This window comes from Zalophus californianus, chromosome 10, assembly GCF_009762305.2.
Source record: "Zalophus californianus isolate mZalCal1 chromosome 10, mZalCal1.pri.v2, whole genome shotgun sequence".
Taxonomy (NCBI): domain Eukaryota; kingdom Metazoa; phylum Chordata; class Mammalia; order Carnivora; family Otariidae; genus Zalophus; species Zalophus californianus.
The window spans coordinates 107,905,137-107,929,599 of NC_045604.1; the positions used below are offsets into that span (position 1 = coordinate 107,905,137).

General features: G+C 48.8%; 1 protein-coding gene across 1 annotated transcript in view; it reads right to left on the bottom strand.

The window, feature by feature from the left end:
- Positions 1-639: 639 nt before the first annotated feature.
- Positions 640-24,463, bottom strand: part of LOC113932715 (myosin-16) — a 59,750-nt gene continuing 35,926 nt past the window's right edge. The window contains exons 29-43 of the mRNA XM_027612024.2: positions 23,073-23,318; positions 22,068-22,185; positions 20,406-20,533; positions 19,647-19,843; positions 18,263-18,395; positions 16,971-17,187; positions 14,855-14,991; positions 14,658-14,761; positions 9,779-9,971; positions 8,622-8,825; positions 7,488-7,613; positions 6,298-6,468; positions 5,521-5,721; positions 4,286-4,517; positions 640-1,029 (exon numbers count right to left, since the gene is read on the bottom strand). Of these exons, the coding sequence (XP_027467825.1) occupies positions 4,317-4,517; positions 5,521-5,721; positions 6,298-6,468; positions 7,488-7,613; positions 8,622-8,825; positions 9,779-9,971; positions 14,658-14,761; positions 14,855-14,991; positions 16,971-17,187; positions 18,263-18,395; positions 19,647-19,843; positions 20,406-20,533; positions 22,068-22,185; positions 23,073-23,318 (2,376 nt within the window). The 3' untranslated portion in view covers positions 640-1,029; positions 4,286-4,316. The remainder of the gene's footprint in view (positions 1,030-4,285; positions 4,518-5,520; positions 5,722-6,297; positions 6,469-7,487; positions 7,614-8,621; positions 8,826-9,778; positions 9,972-14,657; positions 14,762-14,854; positions 14,992-16,970; positions 17,188-18,262; positions 18,396-19,646; positions 19,844-20,405; positions 20,534-22,067; positions 22,186-23,072; positions 23,319-24,463) is intronic.

Genomic DNA, 24,463 nt, shown 5'->3' on the forward strand with positions numbered 1-24,463 from the left:
GGCAGGGAGCCCTCATGGTGCTGTCTCCTCCAAACCTGCACTCTAAAGACTAGAACAGTGAGGGGAGGAACAGGGTCCAGGATGTTAAAGGTGACAATGGAAACCCTTTCACACTTGGGAAGGTTGAAGGACCCAGGGATATTCAGCCTTGGAGAAGAGAAATCTTGGAGGGACATGAGAACCGTCTGCCACTGAGGTCGTTCTGCAGGGTATCAAAATGAGGGTTAAAAAGTAGATGCCATCAGGGGGCAGGTCTCAACTTGATTTAAGGAAGAACTTAAATCTTGATTTAAGGAGAACTTGCCCATGTCTGAACATCCTGGGAGATGCCGAGGTGGAGCATGTGGGGGCCTTGTGGGTCTTTAGCCTGGATGGATCCTATAACATCCATTCAGGGATTCTGTAGATTTCTCAGCTTTACGAAAACTGGTTAGTCTTCATATCTCTGGTCTACCCTTTCAAAATTTGCAGTGAACCTCACCAAGATGGCATAGTTCTCATGGTTTCCAATGGAAATAAGCCTGTGAATGAGGATATAGGGATAAAACAGAATTCTAACATATTGTGAAAATTGCCTTTGGATTTGGAAGCCGTAGAAAAATAAAATTTCTTCACTTACAATCTCCAGTCTATTTTTCGTGTTTCTTTTATTTAAGCTGCATTGGGACAGGGCATTAAAATTGTCCACATGAGGAATTACTTCTAGAAAACAGCCCGGGCACACAGACACTACATATTCCGTCTTTGACATGAACATGTAGGATCTCAACTGAAACAGACCCACTGTTACTGTTATCCAAGTGCTTACACAGCTCGATGCAGTCTCGGAGAAGCCACACTAATTTTAGTTCCTCTAATGGCTGGGTATTTACATCCTCAAACCCTTTCCCCCCACAGCTATCTTTATTCTGTAGCACTTGTCTCTTTCTGGCTTGCACTTTCTTTTGCATAGTAAATATTCTCAGGATATCCAGTTTTCTATTTTCATGTTTTTCCTCTCAATGGTCTGCTGTTGAGATCTGTGTCACCCTGGAAGAAGAAAAGAGAGAGGGTGAGAAAATCCTTGTGGACCAGAGCTGGGGGTTCTGACATCTTTGCCTCCTTCTTGCTAGAGAGACAGTGTCCCCAAGATGCCTGAGCTGCAGCTGCACAGGCTTCCTTCCTCATAATGGACACCATTATTGGGTCATAGCTGGTTCATTCTATGTGAGGTTGTGAAGGTTAGAGACACCTTTGGGCCCGGGGTGCCTAACTGGGCCTGGACTCCATACAGGCCATTGCGAGAGCTGGAGTGCGGTCCCCTGGGGATACAGTGCTCACCACAAGCCTGCCTGTGGTGTCTCATGAGGGGCCCACAGGCTTGTTTTGCCATTGTGATACGTCTTCCCAAGAAAGAAAAGCTACTGCTCATCACATCCCACACGTGGATTTAAAAACCTAGCAAGATTTCCTTAGGGAAATTATGGAATACTTGTACCCAGTGGGGCCCTTCACAGCCTCATGCATGCCTGTCCTGCCAGCTTCGTCTCCTACCACATCCAGCACTCTCTCCTCTTCCTGAGCCCCTTCTTCCCTAGTCACGCTCTTCCTTGTATGCATCTGACCTCTGCACTTTGGCATATGTTGGGTCTTCTATCTGGAATTCCTTTCTTCTCTATCTGGTGAGGGATCAATTTTACTTATTCTTTTTAATTTCCATTAAAAATCTGTTCATTTATTTTACTTAATATCAAACAAATACTTTTAGAAAATACTTTAATCATGCATTTGGATGTCAGGACAGTATCAACTGCTGTAAAAATGTCTATAAACTTCCTCTTAGTTTCTGTACTTTCGTTGTCTTGGGCAGGTAACAAACGGACCACTCACTGAGTGTCACTGCCTTAGACTTTTCTTAGACTTTTTCCTCCATGGTCTGCTCTACCCAGCCACCTCAGTTTAAACCAGTCACTTCTCCCCTGTGATCCTCCCAGGTGAGATGCAAACATAGCATCACAGAACGTTCACTCACAGCCTTGTGGTGATGTTTATGCTGCTGTCTCTTCACCAGATTCTGAGTCCAGGCCTAGTCCATATTCAGAGCTTGGTCAGTATTTGTGGGGCCACTTTGGAAAACTAAACTCTTGTGGGGTCTTGGATCAGATGCTTAAGACATCTCGTGGCTACTCATGGCGTACCTAGCCTTGTGACCAGCCAGGGGAAATGGGATGAAAGAGCTTTATCACCTCTGGGTGCTGTTGGCAGGATGGTGGCCTTGTGGTGTGGAGACAGAGCTATTGGACCAATAGCAGCACTCCAGGAATAAACAGTCACCAAGCCAGGGCAGAGGATCTATTTCACAAGATGGCTAAATCCTGGAGGCTGAGATTTAGTAGGTGGAAGGACTGAAATATCTCCTGAGTCTGGGTGGTAGAGGGAGCCTCCTGACTAACCCCCGCCAAGGTGAGAGTTCAACAGAAGAGACCCCTTGCAGGTTTTTGCTCCAAGAGGAGATGGTTATACATTAATTGTAGTATTCATCCAAAGGCAAGCCTCTGGTTTCCTTAACTTCTTGAGCTAACCATGATTTAAGAATTAGAGAATAAAGAAAAAGATTATCTCCTATCTTTTGTTTCCTCCCTAAGCAAATGGTAAGAAAAGGCTCAGCTTGAATTCAAAGGTCAGTGGGGTTATCACTTTGGACTAAAACCCAAACTGACCCAGTACTGAAAGAGAGCTGTGAGTGGGGAACCTTACCCTCACTGGGGAGCTGATCCATCAGGATGTTTGAACACAAGGCCAGAAGAAAATTCCCATAATCCATGGAGGTTGGACCATCGGTACACTGAGACTTCAGGCCCATCCCCTCCCAACCTAAACCAAGTCCTTGATCTTGAGTTGTCCTGCTTAATCCTAAACAGAGGGCAGACTTATTCATCTCTGCATTAATTAAAATAAAAGACAGTTTGCCTTTCCATAGCACAAGGTGAGCAAATCGGTGAACTTCTCTGAGCTCATTTTCCTCACCGGACAAATGGAGATATTTCTATATCTCCTTACCATAGGATAAAGAAGATAGTGATAGACATCACCATGCGTCTAGTTCTGGTAAAAGTAGGAGGAACCTCTGTTCCCTGGCTCTGCGTTTCTGTAAGGGAAGATTTCTGCTACAGCGTTGGTTCTAACACACCTGATCGTACGTCTGGTCACCACAGGGCTGGTTAAACCTCAGATGCTGGACCCACCTCCCAATAATGTCTGATTCAGTAGGTCTGGAGTGAAGCTTATTAAGAATTTGCATTTCTAACAATTTCCCAAGTGATGCTGATATTGCTACTGGTCAAAAAGACCGCATTTTGGGGGAACCACTGCTCTGGAATAATGTTCTTCGCCTCTCTCCTGATCTTTCCCTTGCTCCACTAATGGGAAGACGAGTGGTTTATCCTGTGTTTGGAAGCAGGAACCAGTAAGGAAGGGATGAACCCCATCTGCTCTCTCCTTTTGGATCTGCCTGTAGGTTTGATGAGTTCTGGTCATCCCTCCCCTCGGAGTAGGGGTTGCTTCTTATGATGCAGGGCTGTGGTGGTTCAGTTCTGCAGGTCCCTTACATTGTGGGGTGAAATACAAGGATGACCAGGTTGGATACCCATTAAATTTTTAATCTAGAATTATAATAATTCTATATAATATAATATATAATATAATATAATATAATAATTCTATATATATAATAGCATTTCGACTTTTATATATTTGTTTGCTCTAATTTTTTTCCTCAGTTGATTCTGGATTAAAGAAAATAGGAAGGGACTATTTTATATTGTCCCCTCTGGGACAGTGCTCAGAAAAGGTAGCTGCAAGTAATTATTATTATTATTCATGTAAGAAGTCTAAATTCAACCGGTATTGATGAAATCCTCAGGAATGGGGACGTGAGGATGTGAAAGATGCATACACACTGGCTGTAAGCTTGCAAATGTCCCTATGGTTCTCCAGTGAGAACAAGCATTAGCACCTGTCTGCCAGGCCTAATGTCAAGTGGCATCAGACTTGGAACCTGCCTTCAGAAAGCTTCCACCCAGATGGGGGAGCATCATGACCCCTAGCACCTGTGTTACAGGTGGACAGCACCACGCCCGAGGGCTTCGGGAACGCAGAGAGGGAGTGTTGCTGCTGAAGGGACCGGGGAGCTTTGGAATTCCCACTGCATGAGCTCAGGGCATGGCAGACAGGAAGCATCCAAGTCAGAAGGAGCAGAGCAGGGAAGGGAAACTTGGAGCATGGGCATGGAGAGTGGAGTCGATACCTACTGGCTATCGGCTGGAACGTGGAGAATCTCACTCCTCAGAAAGGGTCTTGGCGGAGCCTGTCTTGGACACCTGGATGATCTCCACAGAGGTGATGCCTTTGCCAGCCACGCGGTGTCTGGTGCGCAGCTTGTTCAGGGCGGTCTCTGCCATGCCGGCCCGCTCCTCAGCGTCGTCCAGCTCGTGCACCGTCTTTCTGTAGCGAGCCAAGGTCTGGTTGGCTTGCTCCTCCTGTGACAAAGGCATGGTGGAAAACAGGGTGTAAACCTGGCTGTTTTGGCTTAAATGTGCATCATTATCAGTTCTACACAGACACGTAAGGGTCCAGCCTTTCCGTACTTTCAGCTGATTCTTTTTTGTCCTTGACATCTGTATTTCTAAATAAAATGTGATCTGTTGCTGCTTCTGTCATTTGTGGTTTTAGATGTCAGCTAGTGGTGCCCCACTATGAAAGATGTGGGTTTAGCACTTTCCCTAGTCTTGGGGAGACTCTTGTCTCCCCAAGAGAGTCAGAGTGCTGCTTTGATTAGAACCATATTAACTGTCAGCCTGGTCTTTATCGAGCCTTTCGGGAAAGGCATTAGTTGTGTGGGTGGCTGATGGATTCGAGGTGGTAGCCCCAGAATTGGCAGTGAACAATGGCAGGGTCAAATATCTATGTCGGGGTGAGGGTGGAGGGGCCGTCGGTGCTGGTAGGTGGACGTGTGGTATAGGGTTGAGACTCGAAGCCATCCTTTGCTACCTATTTGACTTGGATGTTAACGTTTACTAACATAACATAAATAACCTACTCTGGGCTGTTTCCTCACCTGTGAAATAGACTAAGAATATCAGTCTTCCTGCCTTGTGTTGGGAGGATCAAATAAGGGAAGGGTCTTGCGTGTAATAGCATGAGCAGGAAAGAGAAGTTATCCTGGCAGAGGCCTCAAGGGCCGGCCGAAGCACGACAAAGGCAGCCAAGACCTCCCCGGTTTTAGAGCGCACCTTGCAGTGGGCGCCTTAGTTAGCACGGATGTTCTTAGGGGATCTTTTCATTTTCTACACGTTCTTATCCTCAGTGCATAGTGTCCAGTCTGCTTCCAACACGATAGCGAGAATGAAGTGCCATGGACATGAAGCTCTCGGGTCGTCTTTTGGCCAATACCCGATTCCTTCCCTGTGGTTAATTCTAACCAAGCCTTGAGACCTGGGCTGGGAAGGGAGGGCATATTAGGGACACACCGCAGGCACCTACCGCTTCTTCGATCTGCCGCTTGTAGACCTTCAGCTTGTTCTGTAGCTTCTCCACCAGCTCTTGCATGCGCTGGTTGGTCTTGTGGTCCTCCTCTGTCTGGAAGACCAGCTCTTTGAGGCGGCGCTCATTCTTCCGCAGTGTCTTGACCGTCTCCACGTGCTGTTTCTGCTCACCATCCAGCTCTGTCTCTAGTTCCTTGATCTGAGGGGAGAAGAGAGGGACATGGCTGAAGGAATGCAGGTTTTTGAACTTGGGAGCTCAGTGGCCTTGGGTGGGGGTGTCATGGCTGCCATGTCCACTTCCTCCCCAGAGGAGAGCAGGCAAGCCCTGGCCAGGAGGGTCAGGTGGGTTCTGCCTTTCATGTACCTGCTGTGGTTGTCAGATGGGTCCCTTTCCCTGAGCCTCAAGTTTACTCCTCTGGGAAGCGGGGGAGGCAGAGGCTGGACAAGGTGACTGAACCTCCTGGCCCCTCTAGCTCTGACACCCCACAGGTGAAGACTAAGGCTTGTTTTAAGTAAGTCACAAGGGAGGAACAATGTTGGAAACAGACCTCCGTCTCTTCTTGGGGGTGAATCACATTCTGGGGGAGAGGTGGCAGAAGGAGAGGAGACCTTTGTCTAAATAAATTGCAGCTCTTGTCTCAACTTCCTTTTCCTTCCTAGCATCTGAGTAACCCAATTCCTCATCAAGCGCTGGGCATGGTGGTTTTGGGAAAAGGCCCCTGCCCAGCCACGTCTCCCCTTTCTCTCTCCTGGCTTAGCTCAGGGGCGCCCTCACCCTGGCTTCCAGTTTCATGATCATGCGCTTCCCTCCTTTCAGAGCCAACTGCTCCGCCTCCTCCATCTTGGCCTGCAGGTCTTTGATGGTGATCTCGTAGTTCTTCTTGATTTTCTCCAGGTGCATGCAGTGGTCTTGCTCTTGCCGGAGTTCTTCGGCCATGCGGGCAGCCTATGGGAAGGGAGAAGAGTGAGAGGCTGGAGCTGGGTTCCTGTGCAGCCTCACAGTGCTTGTGAGAGATGGGGGACCTTGTCCTCTGGTCTCTGGGAGACCAAGTGGTGGATGAGTGCTGCGGGGTTTTGGGAGAGGGTGTGCCCCACACTCCTGGGTCCCTCTGAGTGAGAGGGGAGGGGGCAGGCACATGCACTCACAACCAGGCCTCTCAGTCCATTGACTCCTCCAGCCTGCGGCTCTCCAGCCCCTCTTTGCTGTCTCCTCCATGAGGCACACAGCGCAGAGTGTGGGAAGAGCACAGATCTGGAGGGGGAAGATGAAGGTCTGCATCCAGCCCCTGTGTGGCCTTCAGCAAGTCATTTTGCCCTCTCATTCTTTGCATTCATTCCACAAATATTCACAGAAGATCTGCATACTGGGTATGGGTCTGGGCTCTCTGGACATAGCACCAAATAAGACCGGCAATATTCCTGAGCTCCTGGCATTTCAATCAAGGGCAAGGAACCTGGCAATAAAATCTGTATTCCCTCATCTTTAAAGTGGGGTACATGGTTTATGCCACTCAAGGTTGCGTGCCCCCAGAGGAACACTGGCACAAAACCACTGGCAGCACGTCCTGCTGAATCTGCCCCTGAGCCCCCGGACATGGCACCCATCTTCCTTTCACTAACGCCCCCCTCAAGGCTGGTTTAACACTCCTCCTTGCCAAAAGGCCTGCCCAGAATAGCCCACTTTCAATGGCTCCTTTGACCCAGGCCCCAGGCCTCAAGCACTGATCTCTCACATGGTCATGTGTAGCTTGTAATTATTCCTTATTTTTATCTCTTTGGCTTTTCAGAAAAGCCTCCAGACTCCCCAGAGCAAGGACCACAATCCTACTGGCAGGGCCCTATGCACAGTGACCCGTGAGGGGTGGGGGCGGCCTTCCCTGCCGAGGGTGGCCTGGCCCTCAGCGGGCTGCTTGGCCGGGGGCACCCAGGCCTTTCCCACCAGCACCAGGCAGCGTGCACACTGACGTCAGTCATGGCTTTCTTGGCCCTCTCGTCGGCTGAGCGGAATTCACTGATGAGCTCCTCGTGCTCATTGGAGATGCGCTGGACATCTGACTCCAGCTTACGCTTGACCACAAGGAGGCTTTGGTTCTGGAGGAGAAAATGAAGACATCGCAGTGACCTGGAAGTCTGCATAGCCCTCCCGCGTCCAGGAAAGAAAAACAACCCTTGCCCAGACACATTTGCCAGACCCCTCAACAGGAAATTGCCCTGGGCTCCCTGCTTGGGGTAGGGTCTCTCCCCGCATTTTTCTCTGGGTTTTAGAGCAGAACTTATGTCACAAGGAATCCAAGAATACTGTCATTTAGGCCTGGGGTGGGTGGCAGCTCTAGAACAATCCTGAACTCAGAGCTGGGAAAACCCAGGTTCAAGCCCCAGTACTTCACCTACGTGGATAAATTCTTTACCTCTAGGCTTTGATCTTATCTCTAAGATGGGGTTATAATTCCTATATGTCCCATGCACATTTTTTCTTTTGGTGAATTCACATGAGATGCTTATTAAGAGTTAAGCTGTGCTGGTAAAGGATTACACTATCAGCAGTACTGGTGTTACCACTGGCGGTAGAAGGGGGTCCCCACTGTTGACCATGGATAAGCCATGGAACTCTCTGGCTCACGGTTTTTCATTTGCAAAGTGAATGTCAGACTTTGGAATATTCTAGATCCCTTCCAGTTCTGAAGTTCTGTCCTCAGCTACACTGAAGATAAGGTGATCCTTAAAATTGGCTAAATCATCAGAATCTCCTGAGGAGTTTGAATTTAAAAGTTTAGATTTCTGGAGTCCCACCAGAGACCCACTGGATCAGAGTCTCCAAGGGAGAGTCTGGGAGTCTGTCTTTGAAAGCTCTGCACAACTGTGCGTGCACACATTGTGTGTGCACTGGAAATGGTTAAGATGGTACATCTGATGTTACGGGCTTCTTGCCGTAATAAGTAAAGTCTCAGGTGGGTGAGTTCTGAGGATTTCCCAAGTGGGGACAACTGTCGGCCTCTAAGTTCTGAAGGGAGCCCACAGGATTTGGGCACCATCCTGGCCTTGTCCCAGTGCCCCAAGTGTGAGTCTGCATGGCACCCTCCCAGGAAGCCACCATCCTACCTGGATGTTGACCTCGTTGTGCCGCTCGGTGATCTCCACCACCTCCTGTTCCAGCAGCTTGCGGGAGCGCTCGCTGCCTTCCAGGCCTGAGCGCACCTCCTCCAGCTCCGTCTGCAGCAGGCTCAGGCGCCGCTCCTGCAGGTTGTACTGCTCCCGCAGCTCCTCGTGCTGCCGAGCGTCCTCATCCATCTGGACCTGCAGGTCCTGGGGCAAGAGGACCCGGCCTGAGCCAACCTTTTGGGCCCTGGCATGGCGTGGGGCTGGCCAGGCCTGAGGGTGCCTTGACCTTTAGGGACTGGGCTCAGCAGGGAGCTGGGGTGGGGCTGGGGAGATGGCGGCCATAGAGGAAGAGAGTGCAAGGTGTAGACCTGCCCTTGGGGCGTTCACGGTCTGGTTGAGGCCTATCTGGCCAGGGCCCAGGTGTCCAGAGGATTTGTCCAGTGGGCAGTTAGCATGAGGCCAAGGCTTTTCTGATGATAGAGCACCTGGGGTTTCCATCAGGGCCTTCTCACGGAGGCCTTCCCCCATGACCTTGACCATCACACCGCTGCCGGCTAATCCACATCTCCCTTCTCTTGGTCCTATTATTTCTCTAGAGCACTTATCATATTTTTTCGTGCTACAATTTTATTTATTTGTTGTTTGTTGCCTATCTGCAGGGCTGTCTGTTTGTTGTGTCCATTCTTGTATCCCCTAGACCTAATACAGTGCCTAGACTGGGCGGGTCTCTTACTAACCATGTGTTGAAGGCATGGATCCAGCTACAGGTGCTTGAAAGACCAGCCTGACAGGGATGAAGGAAGACTTCAACTCTATTCACGTTCATTTCTTAAGGTGAGTGGTGGGTATAGGGGTGTGTATTATGTTCTTTATTTTTCTGTGCCTGAATTCACTTTTAATAAGTCAAAAATGACTTTAAAAACCAAGACACGTGCAACTCTCTGTTTTCCTGTTTTCTTCCCTCTTTTCAGTGGTGGTTGGGGCCTCTCATGTATGTAGTCCCCAGGTCCCCTGCTCCCTGGACTGCCAGACTCCCCACGTTGTCACTTTCATGCCTTTATCCTAGCTGCAGACATGCATACGGTTAGCTTCCTGGAAGCCTGCAGGCTTGGGGAAGGCTTCCTTTGTGCTTATTTTTCCTTCTCCCAGATTGCTACCTTGATTTGCTGTTGCAGCCTTTTCAGTGTCTTTACAAGTTCACTGTTGTTCTTGTTGGCGTGGTCCAGCTGGATTTCCATCTCATTCAGGTCCGTCTCCATCTTCTTCTTGAGCCGAAGCGCCTCTGCCCGGCCCTTGGCCTCCGCCTCCAGGCTGGCCTGCAATGACTCAATTGCCCGCTGGTGGTTCTTCCTGCAAGTCCAAACAGAGAAGGCCTTGCTTGGCATGCTGGGCCTGCTGGTCAGGCTGTGCTAATCTTCCCTAGATGAGAGGTCTGAGAGCTTCAACATGGATATGGCCATCATATCATATTTGAAATCAGACCGTATCTCCCCTTAAACATGTAAGTGGGGGAGTATTGTGCTTTGGGAAAAGAAATGAAGGTCAATGTTTACCACCTATCTTTTGGGATCTCAATTCATTTAACATGCAAAACAGCCTTGTAAGGAAACTGAGGCTCCACGATGACAAAAAACATGGCAGAGGTTTAGCCCACCATGGAGTCAGGATTGAAACCCAAATGCTAGCCTGTTTTTTAAATTACAAAATGTGAGCCTTGGCAATACAGGTCAGATTTATGTCTCTCTTTAAAACAGCAGTCATCGTTTGATTGTATTTACTATATTTAATTTTATTGTAGTCAACGTAATGAACATTTTCATAAAGCCCTCATATAAGCTGGGGGTGGTGCTAACCTCCTTTCACAGAAGGGAACCAGAGGAGGTAATTTAGATGTCCAAAAAATAATTGTTTCATTGAGGGAGATAAATGGGTAGCACGTAAAGATCCTGTCACCTGCCCCATGCTGTGTTCACTCCTGCTCCACCTGGAACACCTTCTATGTGCTTGCACATTACTGGATTTGCAGCACTTGGAGATGTATTTGATTTCTAGACATGGGAGAAGGTATCCTAACATTCTCAGAAGGGAACAAAATTTTGATTCACTTTGATTTAAAAAATAAATTCAAGAAAAACTATAAAACAGGTTGAAAAAAATTAAAGAAGATCTAAATAAATGGAAAGACATACATCTTCATGGATAAAAAGACCTACTATTGTTAAGGTGGGATTCACTGCAATCCTTGTCAAAATCCCAGCTCACTTCTTTGCAGAAGTTGACAGGCTGATCCTAAAATTTATATAGAAATGCAAGGGACCCAGAATAACCAAAACAATCTTGAAAAAGAAGAACAAAGTGGAGGATCCACACTTCCCAATTTCGAAGCTTACTGTGAAGCTACCGTGATCACAACATTGTGGGGGTGCCTGGGTGGCACCGTTAGACATCAGGACTCTTGGTTTCATCTCAGGTCATGGTCTCAGGGTTGTGAGATTGAGCCCTGTGTTGGACTCCAAGCTAGGCATGGAGTCTGCTTGAGATTCTCTCTCCCTCTCCCTCTGCCCCTTACGCTTGTGCTCTCTCTCTCTCTCTCTCAAATAAAAATCTTAAAAAAAAAAAAAAGACATTGTGGTCCTGGCATAAGGACAGACTTATAGATCAATGAATCCAGAAATAAACCTTAGTCAATTCATTTTCAACAAGGTTGCTAAGACCATTCAGTAGAGAGAGAACAGTCTTTTCAGAAAGTGATGCTGGATATCCACATGCAAAAGAATGAAATTGGACCCCTTCTTCACACTTTCTACAAAAATTAACTCAAAATGGGTCAAAGACCTAAATGTAAGAGCTAAAACTATAAAACTCTTAACTCATCTGGGAAACATAGGCAGAAATTTTTGTGACTAGATCAGGCAATGGGTTTTTAGATAGGACACCTAAAATACAAGCTACCAAAGGGAAACAAAACCCAGATACATTGGACTTTATTAAAATTAAAAACATTTGTGCTTCAGAGGATATCATTAAGAAAGTGAGAAGGGGGCTGCCTGGGTGGCTCAGTCAGTTAAGCGTCCAAGTCTTGATTTTGACTCAGGTCATGATCTCAGGGTCCTGGGATGGAGCCCTGCATGGGGCTCCCTGCTCAGGAGAGAGGCTGCTTGAGATTCTCTCCCTCTCCCTCTGCCCCACCCCCAGCTCGTGCACTCACTCTCTCTCTCTCTCTGGAATAAATAAATCTTTAAAAAAATTAAGGAAGTTAAAAGGCAACCCACAGAATGGGAAAACATATTTGCAAATTAAATATCTGATAAAGCAAGGGTCTAGCATTCAGAATATATAAAGAACTCCTACAACTCAACAATAAAAAGACAGCCTGGTTTTTAAAATGGGCCAAGGACTAGAATAGACATTTCTCCAAACAAGATATGTAAGTGGCCAATAAGCACATAAAAGACGCTCAGCATCATTAGCTATAATGGAAATGCAGTTCTAAACCATGGTGAGATACTACCTCACATCCACTAGGATGGCTATGATAAAAAAGGTAATGATAAATGTTGGAGACGATCTGGCGATACTGCAGTCCTTAATACAGGGAATGTAAAATGGTGCAACTGCTTCAGAAAAGGATCTGACAGTTCTGCAAAAAGTTAAACATAGAGTTAATGTACGACCAGAACTAGGTATATATCCACGAGAAATGTAAACCTAGATCCACACAAAAACTTGCATATGAATGGTCATAGTGGCATTATCCACAGTAGCCAAAAGGTGAAAACAACACGAATGTCCATCAGCTGATGAATGAACAAAATGTGACCTCCCGAAACAATGGAATATTATTCAGGAATAAAAAGGAATGAAATACTTCCTGACACATGCTCCAACGTGGATGAAGCTTGAAAACATTCTGCTGAAAGAAGCCAGTCACAAAGAACCACACATTGTATGATTCCACTTATATGGAATATCCAGACTAGGCAAGTCCAGAGAAAGTCGTTGGCTAGATTAGTTGTTGCCTTGGGCTGGGAGTGGAGGTGGTGGGGAGATATGGGGGCATGACTGCTAAGGGATATGGGGTTTATCTTGGGGGGGGGTGATGAAATGTTCTAAAATTGTAGTGATGATTGCACAATTTAAAACCATTCAATTTTTCCCTTGCCATGGGCAAACTATATGTAAATTATATCTCAAATCTGTTGCAAACTCTCTCTCTCTCACACACACACACACACACACACATGCACGGACCACATAGTGGCATAGCTAGATATTTAGGGTGGGAGTCAGGTTTAGCCTGATGGCTGCAGAGTCATGGGGCTTCTCTCCCCAGTGGCTCTCCTACAAGCCTGTAGGAGTGATTGTGGGGGATGTTGTAAACTCAGGAAGCCACAGTGCGGGGAGATTTCAGATAGGCCGTTTAGGAAGGGTGCCAATATGGACAGTTGCAACTGTGTTGATCTTCCCAGAATCATAACAAATCATATTTCTGTAAACCAAAACCTAGTGCTGGGTCCAGAAGTTTCTTAGAACCTCAAACAGCAACAGAGGATACTGGATTAAAAAGAAATCTCCAAATCCAGCACTCCTTGGCACCCCAACAAATCAATTCTTTTCCGTGATGTTCTCTAAGGGTTCATGAATGTTAATTAGTGACATAGCTGTGTGGTTTTGCAGGTTACAGTGTACTTTGATATCTACCATCTCATTTAATCTTCCCCACGCCCCAGAGCCGGGATGAGGAAGCTATCATCATTCCCATCTGTTAGATGGGACAATTGCACCTCTCTCACGGGGGGTTTTCCTAATTTTTTTATGGTGGGAAAATGCTTGTTACGTGAAATTTCCTATGTTAACCATTTTTAGGTGCACAGTCCAGTGGTATTAAATATATAATATGCTGTGCTGCCCTTGCCACCACCCATCCCCAGAACTCGTTTCATCTTATAAACCTGAAGTCATGTCCCCAATAAACACTAACTGCCCCCATCCTTCTTTCCCCCAGCCCCCGGCAAATATCATTCCGCTTTGTGTTTCTATGACTGTGACTGCTCTAAGTACTTCCTGTAAGTGGAATCATACAGTATCTTTTTGTGACTGACTTCTTTCACTTAGTATAATGTCCTCAGGGTTCATCTATGTCATAGCAGGTGTCAGAATTTCCTTCCTTTGTAAGGCTGAATAAAATTCCATTGTATGGGGGGTGCCTGGGTGGCTCAGCCAGTTGGGCGTCCAGCTCTTGATTTAGGGTCAGGTCATGAGCTTGGGGTCGTGAGATTGAGCCCTGCACTGGGCTCCACACTCAGCAAGGAGTCTTGCTTCTCTCCCTCTCCTTCTGCCCCTCTCCTCGTTCGTGCGTGCCCACACGCTCTCTCTCAAATAAATCTTTAAAAAAGTTCCATTGTATGTACAGACCACATTTTGTTTATCCATTCGTCAGTGGACATTTGGGTTGCTTTCATGCTGTAGCCCTTCTGAATAATTCTATGAACACAGGTGTATAAATCTCTCTTCAAGACCCTGCTTTCAATTCTTTTGGGTAGATACCCAGAAGTAGAATTGCTGGATCATATATTAAATCTATTTTAAATTTCATGAGGAACCTCTATACTGTTTTCACACCATTGTACATTCCCGCCAGCGGCACACAACGGTTCCAGTTTCTCCACATCCTTGCCAATGCTTATCATCTTCTTTGTTTTGGAAAGTAGCCATCCTACTGGGTATGAGGTGGTATCTTATTGTAGTTTTGATTGGTGTTTCCGTAATGACAAGTGATGGTGAGCATCTTTCCATGTGCTTATTGGCCATTTGTATATCTTCTCTGGAGGAATGTCTAGTTAGGTCCTTTGTCCATTTTTGAATTATTACAGGTTATTACCTCATGGGGTTTGGTGATCACTTAAGTACTATATTTCAAAGTAGTCACCTAAATTGCCTAAGGTCACATGACTAGTGGGTGGCGGAGGCCCAGGTTTCTGGACTCTACTCCTTCATGCTACCTCAAGTCAGCCTCCCATTGCCTTAGCCCCACACCTCGTAGCTTCAAATTCCTCTTCTTTCTCGTGGATTCTCCGGTCGATATCAGCTTTCACCTGAGCCAGTTCCAGCTGAATTCGAATCACCTTGCTCTCTTCAACCTGTCGGGAATATAAACATCAGTCTTTCTGGCCGAGGAGGTGCGTGGTCCCTGGCCAAGGGTCCAGCCTCGAAGGTGATGGCCATGTGGTTACCTCCAGGGAAGACTCAGCTTCCTCCAAGGCCACCTGGAGTTCTTCCTTCTCAATCTCCAATTTTTTCTTCAACTTCTGCAGCTCATGCACACTCCGTCCTCCCTCACCCAGTTGATCAATCAGTTCCTTTATCTCCTCTGAGGAAGGAATATTCTCATTAGTAAGGCACATCCAGCTTCCCAGGGTCATAGCATGTGGCTACATTGCTACGTCAGGGCAGAAGCAGGCACTCCTAGCTTTACTGTATCTGTAGAGAAGCAATATACTCCCAAGTCATAGACTCAAGGCGCATCAGGGCTTGGACATTGGAGAACAGTGGGTTCAAGCTCCTCATTTTATAGATGAGAGGCTGCGGCCCAGAGAAGAGTGAGCAAGCACAGAGCAGCTTTGGGGCCAGTGCCCAGGACTCCCCGGGCCTGTGAGGCCTTCAGTCAGGGTCTTCTTTTCAGAGAGCCCCTTCTCTCTGCCTCCCTGCCACTAGGTCTGAAAACCAGCCTCACAAGAAAAGGTGGGTGGATTAGAGCCTTTCTGATCTCCTTCCTCATTTGGGAGACCTCTCTGTTGCCCACCCAGAGGAACCCCCAGGGACCTACAGCACTTTGGAGCAGTCACAAATCTCAGCCCACAGTCAGAGGTGTCCAGGAAATGTAAGTGTCCTGATTAATCCGTGACCTAACTCCATTTCTACATCAAGTCTCCCTGAGTTCAGAGAAATCTCATTTAATCCAGGGTCTCCCTGCCTGGGTTCCTGAGTTCCAGAATGCTCTCTGTGGAGAGCATTAGGGGCATCATCTAAGTCTCAGCTGTTTGTGTCCCCCAGTGATGCCTGGCATCACAGACACACCTATAGCCCACATGTCTTCCTATCACCTGTCCCTGAACATGGTGGCTGTTTCCAGAACATTCCCCACTGCACTGCTCTGGGACCGTGAGGAACACTGTGGTGCTGCTTCACACGCTCTCAGCCCAGACAGGCTGCTTGGCCGCTCTCCTCCAGGGCTCCCACCAGGCTGGGTCTACTTTACAACTTTTTTTCCTCACCTATGCTTCACCTGCCAGGTGAGGTACATATTCCTCCTAACCGCTGGGTTACCGGGGAATTTTATGATCTGCACCAGGAGCTGGTGGGAGGGTGTGGGTGGGGAACAGAGGTGGGTAGGGGAGGAGGCAGGGCCCTGGGCCATTGGTAGGGACCCTCAGCAGTGCCTCATCACCTCCCTCCTATTTTCTGTCCTCTCCTAGTCCAGACAACCTTGATCCGGGTGTTCTGGCTGTTCCTCCCCAATCTTAATTCGTGTATTTATGTTCAAGTCCTTTAGTACTTAGACTTTTGAGGTTACAAAAGCAGGGCCCTTCATACCTCAAACGCTGGGCTCTCACAATTCTCCCCTGTAACCTGACAGCTCCCCAGGGAGGGGCTGCTAGGGCCTTGGGCAGATTTGGGGACAATCAGGGACCATCTGCTTCTACCCTCCATTGGAGTGACCCTACATCAGGCACCTAACCTGGACTGAGGAAACCCTGTATTGGCTGAGATTTCATTTGCTGCTCAGCAGAACAGGGATCCCAAAACAGTTCTTGAAAATAAAAATACTGACATCTCTTGCACAACTGATTTTGAGATTAGAAATGTGCACCTGCCATAAAAGCAAACAATGCAGGCAGATCTCTGAATGGCACAATGATCTTCAACAGATAGGCAGCATTCTTCAAATAGTATCCGACAGAATGAAATTCCAACCCCGTACGTAGGAAATCTTACACGTGTATGTGTATTATGTACATATGATAGATGTAAGGGCTCAATACACAAAATCGACCGAGCCCTTATTTGTTTCAGTCACTCTACTGAGTGAAGATTTCACACATCTTGTTTCATTGTCACACCGACCTTACAAGGAAGGCAGTATCTCCCCGACTTACAGGTGAGGAAACTGAGGCATGGAAAGGTTAAGCGACTCACCTGCTTGACGTCCTGTTGCTGAATGCCCGAGTGCTTCTGCACAGTGTTGGTAGTATGTATTTATTGGTTGCCTACGATGTACCAGGCGCTCAAACCCATGACGCACTCAGGAGGAAGGAGGCCCTGTGTCTTTGACCCTGCCCTCCGACTCACCCTGCAGAGTCTTGTTCTCCTTCTTCACCGACTCCAGGTGCTCCAGGGACTCCTCATAGGCAGTCTTGATCTTGAAGCTCTCTGTCATGTACATGCGACACTCCTTCTGCGAACTGTCTACCTCCACCTGCAGCTCTTCGCACTTCTGCTGCCACTCAGCCAGCATCTTGTCAAAGACCCGCTGCTTCTTGTCCAAGGCGGCGGCTGCAGCGTTGGCCTAGGGAGAGACGCGGCTGGTCTCCGCGGGTCTGACTCTCCAGCCCCTTCCCCTCCTCTGCTCTCTTCCCTGCCTTCCCCACCCCTCCCCAGTAACTCTGGTGACCTCAGACTTCTGGGGGACTGAGAAATAATTCCACAGGTATGGCACAAGCACGGGGCAGGGAGTCTGGAAAGAGCCTCGTCCCACTTCTTCATCTTCTACTACTAGATGTGCTTCTAGCTACTAGAAGCTACTAGCTTCTACTCCTACTGTCCTTGGGCAGTCCATCTTACCGTCCCAGGCTCAGATTTTCTTAGGTGTAAAATGAGGGATCTGGGCCACAGCAGCCTTCCCAGATTTAAACATTCACCCAACTCTCCATAGCCTGTCTCTCTGTAATTTACTAATATGTGTTATACGTCATCGTCCAACTCACAGATGGGCTTGGTGTTATTTTTCTTGTGAATCAAAGCTGATTTTTCTCAGACCTTATTTTTCATAGGTCTATGTCACGTTTTTTCATAACTGCCTGGCAACTATGTATTTGCTGCTGTGCAATGTTGGATTTTGTAAATTTCTGCTAAATTTCTTGCTTGTCGAGGGGAGCAAATGGTTTTCAGGTTTTGGGACTGTTTTCCCGAAGCCTCTCACGTGGCTATGACCCTCTGCCTACATGCCCATCACCACTGGCCTGAAGCAGTTGCCCTATCTAGACCAAGACCAGGTTGCTGTGTGCCAGTGGAAATCTTATTTAATTCGGCCTGGAGCCTTGCAGATCAATCTGCACCAGGGATGCAAACAAGAATATTTAGCCACACAAAGTGTGTGGGCTGTGGTTTGCGTGAGGAAAAGGGGAAGAGAGACAGTAGTTGCATGACTTCCTGGGACTGTTTTGTCCTCATCACAGACCTATTTGAATAGTGGCTTGTTGAGTATTAAGATCGGGCAGGAGCCTGTGTCCAGGAAGCTTGAATACGGACCCTGTGCTCCATCTTGTTGGGCCAACTCTTTCTTCTTGCTACGCCCAGACATGTGATAGTTTCAACCAACTCCCTGGGGTCTCTTGGACCCAGCAAGCAGTTAACCCCCTGACCTTCTCCAAGTCGATGGTGAGGTCCTCGACTTCTGCCTGGAGTCGCTGTTTATTTTTCTCGAGGGAGGCAGCCCGGGCTTGGGCGGCTTCAGCTGTCTCTTCTGCTTCCTGGAGCCTGGCGGCCAGTCTCCTCCTGTGGGCGAGGGCAAGAGAGGCCGTCAGGGAAACACGGGAGCTGGGTTTGTGGTGCCACAGTGGCGAAGATGCAGACGAAATAGAGAGTGTTCAGAGGAGAGCAGTCATTGTCCGTCTGTCCGTTCATCCATCCATCCATCCAACAACTATTTATTGTTTCTACTCTGGGTCAGGTATCATTCTAGGTATTAGAGAAACAGACCAAGACCCCTGCCCTCATGAAACTCCTGCTCTCGTCGGCGGATAGTTACAGAGACATGAGGAGCATGGAGGAAATAAGGCAAGGAAGGGGACACATGAGCAGAGGAAGAGGAGGGCGAGAACCCTGCGGGTGTCTGGGGAAGAAGGTCCGGGCAGAGAGAGGGGAGGGGCTGAGATTCAGCCTGAGCTTTGGAGTGGGATTAGGCAGGCAGCTCCTGGACGTTCTCAACAGAAAATAGAAAAAGGGCTGGAGGGCAAAGAGGTGGGGAGTGGCAGGATGTAGATTTAGGCTCAATGTATAAAGAGCTTTTGATAAGAGATTTATGTCAGCTGGAGGCCACTGTGCTTATTGCTATCTTGTCGCCACAGCTGCCAGTGGGCAGGAGGCACCAGCAAGCAGGCTGGGGTCCCCTCCCTGCCTGCCTCACGGTGGCTCACACACAGGGCTTCCCGTGGGCGACCAAGGCAGCCTGTTCCTATACGTAGAAGGCGGCTCAGCGCCCCATTCACGTGTTCACTCTTATTTCCTCAGGCCTGTCAAGCAGAGTGTCCACTTTCCTAGTTTGCAAATGAAGAAGAAAGCTCACAAGATTTGAGGGCGTTTAGCACAGAGCAGGAGAACTGCCAGTGTGAGGGCCCTTGCTGCTGAGTGTGGTCCACATACTCTTAGCATCACCCAGAGGCCTTGCTCCAGACCCACCAGACCTGTGGAAGCTTCCCAAGCACTTTATGGGCAGAGAAACCCTGCCTGGAGGTGGAGACCCTGCTCCTGACCTCCCTGCTTGGGAGCCTGAGCACTTTAGGGCAGAGGACACAGAGAGCTTTAAAGAGGGAACCCGAAGGCTGGGTATTCTGCCAAGGGCACAAAGTGGGCTTCGCTGTCTAGACACACATTCCCCCCCCCCCCCCCCGTAAGAAGAGCTGGTGAACTGCCTTCTCCTGGCTGTGGTCCTGGCCTCCACGGTGGCTGACATGGTCAGACCCCTGCACCCCCCCAGCGCCACCCCCACCCCAGCCTTCCTGCTCTCCAGTGCAGGGTGACACTCACTTGGTCTCCTCCAGCTCCTCGGTCCTCTGGATGGCATCAGTCTCATACTTGGTCCTCCAGGTGGTCACCTCAGTGTTGAGCTTGGACACGAGGCGCTGCAGCTCTGACTTTCCTCCCTGCTCCTCCTCCAGCTGCTCCTTCACCAGGTCTAGGTCATGCTTGGTGTTGGCGAGACTCACCATGGCCGTGCTGCGAGACTGCGGGGACCAGCCGAGCCCGTCAGAGGCACCAATGGTCCCTATGGCCCCCCGGGCCATGGCTTAGATATACACAGTGTTGGATCAACATTGCAGCAAGTAAAGGGGGAAAAGGGCACCTGACTCTACAACCCAAACCATTAGGGTTTATTTTCCTTGTTTTGTTCCAGTTACTGGCCACGAGGATATGGAATTTTGTCAGTTTTCATTTCGTTGTACACATGGCATACCACAGTCTTGTAGTTAACTTTTTAAGTTTTTATTGAATCATATTTTTTTTTTTAAAGATTTCATTCATGTATTTGAGAGTGAGAGAATGAGAGAGAGAGCACATGAGGGGGGCGGTCAGAGGGAGAAACAGACTCCCCGCCGAGCAGGGGGCCCGATGTGGGACTCGATCCCGGGACTCCAGGATCATGACCTGAGCCGAAGGCAGTCGCTCAACCAACTGAGCCACCCAGGCGCCCCGAATCATATTTTTCATGTTCCTTCTACATCTTTATAAGCTGTAACTTTCTTCAGAAAGACAGCTCCCTCACCCCCACCCCCTCCCCAAACAAACCTTGGATTCCTCATCCAGCTGCCTCTTGTAATCGTCCACCTGCGACGTCAGTGATGTCTTTATCCGCAGGATTTGGTTGAGCCGGCTCTGGGATTCTTCGTATTCCCGGCTCAGCTCCCCATTCTCAGCTGAGTGAGAAGGGAATGGGAGAAATATTGGATGGAAAACTGGCTCCCCAGCCAGATCCTAAACTCCCCCAGTGCAGCGTTCCCAAAGTACCCAATAAATATGGTGACTTGGCCAACTGAGCTGGGAAGGGGAGCATGGTGAACCATTACAAGCCACCCAAATTTAAGTGAGCCCAGGAGAGGAGCAATTGTCCAAGCATTGCCAACATCCAGGTGTGTTGCATGGGGTACAGGGCTTCCGATCATGAAGTCCCAGCCCCCGGCATGAGATACAGCAAAGAAGTTTGAAGGAAACAGTGGGGCAGAGAGTGTTTACTTTGAAAAATTAACTGTCACGGTCCCCGAACCTATACTCTAGTCGTCTGTGAACTGATTCTTGGGGCGAGAGGCCAGGAAGACGTGCATGAGCCGGAGAGGATGAGCAAGGGTTTCTAGTTTCTGCTCTGGAAGTCATTAGTTTTGTGGCAAGTTACCTCCCCTCACTGAGCTTCCCTTTTCTTATTTATCAAATGGGGATGTTGATTTTCGAAAGTATTCAGGGTGTGGGAAATAAGGCCAAAGGATGCCAGCAGGTTCTCTGGGTGTCACAGTGGAACATTATCTAACTGGCCTGTCTAGGGAGTATTTACTTCTCTCAGGGAATAGCGTGGTTGTTTGGCTTGCTGTTTACTGCAGGTAAGAGCCCAGCCTCTGCAAAGTGAGGTGTTAAGTGAAAAGTGGTAAGTTGCAAGTTATTTTTGCCTTAGAGATGCAAACGATCTCTTCTGGTAAAAACAACAACAACAACAACAACAACAAAACCAAACCCAGAGGTTGCAGTATTACTATGTTGTAAGACATTAACTGGCTTTGCGTCTAACTTAGCAAAGTTATATATAGGCGTCCTTTCCCCAACTGACTGTGTAAATCTCTGCCCTTCAGATGCTCTTAGAAGGCAGGTTTGCCATTTTCTGGCTCCTTCATTAGTGACACATGTTCACTGTCTGTTAGTATGCAGGTCATGTTTTAAAATGTTTAAAAATTGTGTTTTGTGGGCGCCTGGGTGGCTCAGTCGGTTAAGCGACTGCCGTCGGCTCAGGTCATGATCCTGGAGTCCCGGGATCGAGTCCCGCATCGGGCTCCCTGCTCAGCGAGGAGCCTGCTTCTCCCTCTAACCCTCCCCCCTCTCATGTGCTCTCTCTCTCTCTCTCTCTCTCTCATTCTCACTGTCTCAAAATAAATAAATAAATCTTTAAAAAAAAAAAGGAAAAAAATTGTGTTTTGTCTGCTGCCCCTCCTGCTGATCTCACAGGGGGGTTGACAGAACTGGGAGGGAAATGCTTTGAATAGTGTTCCCTGTTAGACACTGTAAAGATGATACTTGGAACGCTCAGTGGGTGGAATCAAATCTCCTGTCTCATCACAGGGGATGTGAATTTTCCAAGGCCAAAAAAGCTCTGGGAAGGGGACCCAGCTACTCCTTCAGTTTTCTTGAGGATCTCTGTTGTGTTCCATGCACGGTTCCTCAGGAAGCTACAGCGAGGGGCCAGCTCACCTTGCAGGCGGGTCCTGATGGCATTGATTTCTGCCTGGTTTCGCTCCAGCTCAGCCACCTTGGCATTGGCTTCTGCTAAGCTGTCTTCCAGCTTTCGGATGTGAGCCTCGGCATTCATCTGCTCAGGAAGAATGAACCCCATGGGGAAATGGGGAACCGGCCCTCCCTGCTTCCCACCTGGGTTCCCCTAGTGCAGCCTCCCAGACTGCCTGCCTGGTCCTTCTAGAACATCCCTGTCTCAGAACCATCTTCCCCCAACCCCAGCTCACCATTTCTACCAACATAAGCCTGGAGCCTTTTGGTTGGCACACAGACCCTCACTCTCCGGTTCATCTCCCTTTTATGGCCACTCCGGACCGCTGCAGACCTCACCCAATAAGAAAATGCAACAGGTCCGTTTAAGAAAAAATACTAGGCTTAGTGCAGGGGTCTGCGGATAAACTAGGGGCTGCGAAGATGCCTCGTGAGTGTCTAAAATGTGGAATAGTAGTTGGCTGCGACAGGGACCCCAAAAGCATCCTCCCTGCTCACCTTTGGGGCCCCCCTTTCTCTCATGTCACAAGAAGGTTCTTCATGTGGCAGATGCTTGGTAAACGCATGTTGAATGGCTTACTTGATTTTCCCTCTTGCCATTTATCCCTTTTTCATTGTGGTGATATATGCATTTAACCAACTAGTCTCCCAGCTCCTTGAGGATGTAGTCGTCCTAATGTAACGGTCATCTTAATAGCTCACTTTTATCGAGCTCTTCTTATATGCCAGGGATGGTTGCAGCCCTCACACCAGTGCTATGGAGTGGGGATTATTAATGTCTCCATTTTACAGATGAGGAAACTGAGGCACAGTTAGGTTATGAACTTGGGGTCTGGGATGGGCTCATCTCGGTTCCCTTCACAACATTCATTCAGAACATGCCTCGGGCTTGCCGGGGGGCTCGGGAAATATTTGCGAAGCAGCCAGACACTGGGGCACCTCCCTGTGGCTCTGTAGGGGGTCTTCCCTCACCTTGGACTTCTGCACAGTCTCCATGCTGGCATTGAGGTCGTCGATCTCAGCCTTCATGACCTGCTTGTCCTTCTCCAGCTTGGACTTGACCCTCTGCAGGTTCTCCACGTGCTCGGTCAGCTCGGCCATGGAGTCCGTGTGCTTCTTACGCAGTGTGGAGGCCGCTGCCTCGCTCTGCAGGGCCGCCTCCTCCAGCTCCCTCCTCAGCTTTAGCAGCTCTGCCTCCCGCTTGCGGTTCTGCTCAATCTGGGAGAGAGGAGAAGCGCTGCTTAGTGGAACTGACCGGTGCTGGCCTCCTGGGGCCTGACACTGCCCACCTGCTCAGCAATCCCCCGCTATTTCTGCACCCCACTGATAGGATGTCTTGATGGAGATATCCGTCCTGAGCCTCTGGGAGGGTTGCCCACCAGATTCATTTAGATAGCGTTGTGCCTTGGATTGCGCCTCCTAAAAAGATATGCTCAATTCTTAACCCCCGATACCTGTGAATGTGACCTTATTTGGAAACAGGGTCTTTGCAGATATAAACAAGTTAAAATGCCATAACTGGATTAGGGAGGGCCCTGACCCAATGGCTGGTTGTCCTTCTAAGAGGAGAGATGTTTGGATCCAGGGAGACACACAAGAAGAAGGCCGTGTGACCACGGAGGCAGGGATTGGAGGGATGCAGCTGCAAGCAAGGAACACCAAAGTTTGCCAGCAACCTACCAGCAGCCAGGAGAGAGGCCTGGGACACAGTCTCCCTGAGCCTCCAGAAGGAGGCCACCAGGCAGCCCCTGCTCCGTGGCTCCCCATGTCCCACAGCCCCATGACCCCGCTTCCTCCCATTCCCCTGGTACCCTGAATCCTGTTGTTGCCCTAACTTTCCCTGCATCGCTAGACATCCCTTCTTAATGCCTGCTTTCCCAGGACCTTGACCACAGCTGGACATCAGCTCAGCAGGCCCCTCCAACAGCGAGCAGACTGTGGCCAGAATGGTGAGGGGGTGGGACGTGGAGTCCAGGGAGCCTTCCGGTGCTGAGGGACACCATCCACATTCCTGCTCTCAGCTCTGACCCAGGGTCCACCTTTATAAGAGACCTGACTACACGGAATTAGAAGGAGAGTTTCAAGTGTCTCCTGTCAGTCTCCACAATGCCTTTTATTTGAATCGAAGGAAGTTGAATTCCACACCAGAGGCTCAGCTTGGATTCCAGCCCTGGGAGTGTGGGGTCACCCCATGCATTAACCATGTCCTTATTTTCTGTATTCTGATGCTTTGACATCTGGGGCTTTGCTGACCCTGGAAGGACGGCCCCTCCCAGGGTTAGCTAACTCCTAGAGATAGCAAACAACCGGATTTCCAATGCAAAGCGCAACGGATCTAGAGCCCACACCTCCAACTCACACTC